Source organism: Malurus melanocephalus, unplaced genomic scaffold, assembly GCF_030028575.1.
Source record: "Malurus melanocephalus ecotype Western Australia unplaced genomic scaffold, MMel_1.1 scaffold_1695, whole genome shotgun sequence".
Taxonomy (NCBI): domain Eukaryota; kingdom Metazoa; phylum Chordata; class Aves; order Passeriformes; family Maluridae; genus Malurus; species Malurus melanocephalus.
In genome coordinates this window covers 19,163-22,698 of record NW_026624927.1, presented here as the reverse complement: position 1 = coordinate 22,698, position 3,536 = coordinate 19,163, and the positions used below count along the sequence as shown (strand labels likewise).

Genomic DNA, 3,536 nt, shown 5'->3' with positions numbered 1-3,536 from the left:
GTGTCCCCCCCAGATTGTGGCAGTGACGTTTGGGGACACCAAATTTTTGGCGGTGTCACTGTGGGGACATCAAAATCATGGCGGTGTCACCCCCAGGTTGTGACATTTGGGGACCCCAAAATTGTGATACTGTCACTGTGTCTCCCCCAGGTTGTGACAGTGACATTTGGGGACATCAAAATTGTGGAAGTGTCACTGTGGGTACACCAAAATTGTGGACATGTCACCCCCAAATTGTGACAGTGTCACCCACAAATCGTGACAGTGACATTTGGGGACCCCAAAAATTGTGGCAGTGTCACCCCCAGGCTATGACGGTGACATTTGTGACCCCCAGATTGTGACAATGGCCCAGTGTCACCCTCAAATTGTGGCAGTGTGGTCCCCAGATTGTGACAGTGACATCTGGGGACACCCAAATTGTGGCAGTGTCACCCCCAAATTGTGACACTGTCACCGCCAGGTTGTGATAGTGTCACCTACAAATTGTGATAGTGGTATTTGGGGACATCAAAATTGTGGCAGTGTCACTCTCAGATTGTGATTGTCACACGTGGGGACACCCAAATTGTGACAGTGACATTTGGGGGCTCTCAAATTGTGGCAGTGTCACCCCCAGGTTGTGACAGTGACATTTGGGGACATGAAAATTGTGGCAGTGTCACCCCCAGGCTGTGATAGTGTCATTTCAGACCCCAAAATTGTGGCAGTGGCACCGTGTCACCCCAAATTGTGGCAGTGACACTTGGGGATCTCCCGGCTGTGATGGTGACATTTGGGGACATCAAATTGTGACAATGACAGAGTGTCACCCCCAAATTGTGGCAGTGTCACCCCAAATTGTGACGGTGACATTTGGGGACCCTGAGACTTTTTCGGTGACATTTGGGGTCCCCAAATTGTGACATTGTCACAGTGTCACCCCCAAATTGTGGCAGTGACATTAGAGACCCCCAGATTGTGACAGTGACATCAGGGGACACCAAAATTATGGCAGTGTCACCCCAAATTGTGACGGTGACATTTGGGGATCCCCAGACCTGTCCAGGTGACATTTAGGGACCCTGAGAATTTTTTGGGTGACATTTGGTGACCCCAAATTGTGGCGCATTTGTCACCCGTCTGTGTCACAAATCCCCAAAATTTGGGATCCCAAATGCTGAATTCCCCAAATTTTTGGGATTGGTGTCCTTGGAATTCCCAATTTTTTGGGATTTTTGTTCTTGGAATTCCCAAATTTTTGGGATTTTCTTTCCTGGAGTCTCCAAATTTTTAGGATTGGTGTCCTTGGGGTCCCCAAAATCCCGAATTCCCAAAATTTTTAGGATTGGTGTCCTGAAGATCCCAAATTTTTGGGATTGGTGTTCTTGGGGGTCCCCAAAATCCAAAATTCCCCAAATTTTTTTAGGATTTTTGTCTTGGAGATCCCAAAATTTTTAGGATTGGTGTCCTTGGTGTCCCCAAATTTTGGGATTTTTCTCCTTGGAATTCCCAAAATTTTGGGATTTGTGTCCTTGGAGTCCCCAAATTCTGAATTCTCCAAAATTTTGGGATTTTTGCCCTTGGAATTCCCAAATTTTTGGGATTGGTGTCCTTGGGGGTCCCCAAAATCCTGAATTCCCCAAATTTTGGGATTTTTGTCCTTGTAATTGCCAAATTTTTAGGATTGGTGTCCTGAAGATCCCAAATTTTTGGGGTTTGTGTCCTTGGAGTCCCCAAATCCTGAATTCTCCAAAATTTTGGGATTTTTGTCCTGAAAATCCCACTTTTCCTGCCCAAAATTCCCGGCTTTTTTGACCTGAAATTTCTGGGATTTTTTGGCCAAAATTTTCAGGGATTTTTGGCTGAAATTCCTGGGATTTTTTGGTCGAAATTCCTGGGATTTTTTTGGTCGAAATTCCTGGGATTTTTTGGTCGAAATTCTCGGGATTTTGACCTGAAATTCCTGGGGTTTTTTTGGCTGAAATTCCTGGGATTTTTTGGTCGAAATTCCTGGGATTCTTTGGCCAAAATTTTCGGGATTTTTTGGCCAAAATTTTTGGGATTTTTACCTGAAATTCCTGGGATTTTTTTGGCCGAAATTCTCAGAATTTTTGCCCAAATTTTCAGGGATTTTTGGCGGAAATTCTCAGGATTTCTTGTCTAAATTCCCACAAAATCGTAATTTTTGGGGCGAAATTTCTCGATTTCAGAGCCGTTTTCTACACAAAAAATTCCAGGAAATTCACGATTTTTGGGGCAAAATTTGTAGATTTCAGAGCCGATTTTTGAGCGATTTCAGTGACGATTTTGGGGATTTTTCCACCATTTTTTTTAACCCTTTCCACACATTTTCCCCATTTCGGAGCCGATTTTTGAGCGATTTCCGCCGCGATTTCAGCGCCAATTTTGGGGATTTTTCCACGATTTTTTTTTTAACCATTTCTATGATTTTTTTTTAGGATTTTAGGGGAAGGAAACCCCACCCTGATGGCTCTGGCCACCGACTCAGCTCCCGGCAAACGAATCCGCAAACCTTCCCTGCTCTACGAAGGCTTCGAGAGCCCCACGGTGCCTTCGGTGCCGTCCCTGCCCCAATTCCCCGCTTTTCCTGCCCAAAATTCCCGGGGTTTTAACCTGAAATTCCTGGGATTTTTTGGCCAAAATTCTCGGGATTTTTACATGAAATTCCTGGGATTTTTTTGGCCAAAATTCTCGGGATTTTTACCTGAAATTCCTGGGATTTTTTGGCCGAAATTCTCGGGATTTTGACCTGAAATTCCTGGGGTTTTTTTGCTGAAATTACTGGGATTTTTTGGCCGAAATTCCCGAGATTTTTACGTGAAATTGCTGGGATTTTTTGGCCGAAATTCTCGGAATTTTTGCCCAAATTTTCAGGGATTTTTGGCTGAAATTCCTGGGATTTTTTGGCCAAAATTCCCATAAATTGACGCAGAAAATATCGCGATTTTTGGGGTGAAATTTGCGGATTTCAGAGCTGTTTTCTGCGCCAAAAATTCCATGAATTTCACGATTTTGGGGCGAAATTTTCCGATTTCAGAACCGATTTTGGATCGATTTCTGCCACAATTTTGGGGATTTTTCCAGGATTTTTTTTTAACCCTTTCCACACATTTTCCCCCATTTCGGAGCCGATTTTTGAGCGATTTCCGCCGCGATTTCAGCCACAATTTTGGGGATTTTTCCACCAATATTTTTTAACCCTTTCCACCATTTTTCCCCAGGATTTTCATGCTGTTTCCAGGAATTTTTTTTAACATCTTCTACCCATTTTTTCTAACCCTTTCCACACATTTTCCCCATTTCAGAGCCGATTTCGGAGCCGATTTTTGAGCGATTTCCACCGCGATTTCAGCGACAATTTTGGGGATTTTTCCACGAATTTTTTTTTAACCCTTTCCATGCCTTTTTCTACTTTTTTTTAGGATTTTGGGCGAGGCCAACCCCACCCTGATGGCTCTGGCCACCGACTCAGCTCCCGGCAAACGAATCCGCAAACCTTCCCTGCTCTACGAAGGCTTCGAGAGCCCCACGGT

General features: G+C 44.2%; 1 protein-coding gene across 1 annotated transcript in view; it reads left to right on the top strand.

Moving 5' to 3' along the window:
* The window catches only part of LOC130587260 (bromodomain-containing protein 2-like), a gene marked incomplete at its 3' end in the record, with an annotated part of 22,018 nt that overhangs the window by 2,735 nt on the left and 15,747 nt on the right, over positions 1–3,536 (top strand). Inside the window, exon 2 of the mRNA XM_057388231.1 lies at positions 2,442–2,608. Within this exon, the coding sequence (XP_057244214.1) occupies positions 2,442–2,608 (167 nt within the window). The remainder of the gene's footprint in view (positions 1–2,441; positions 2,609–3,536) is intronic.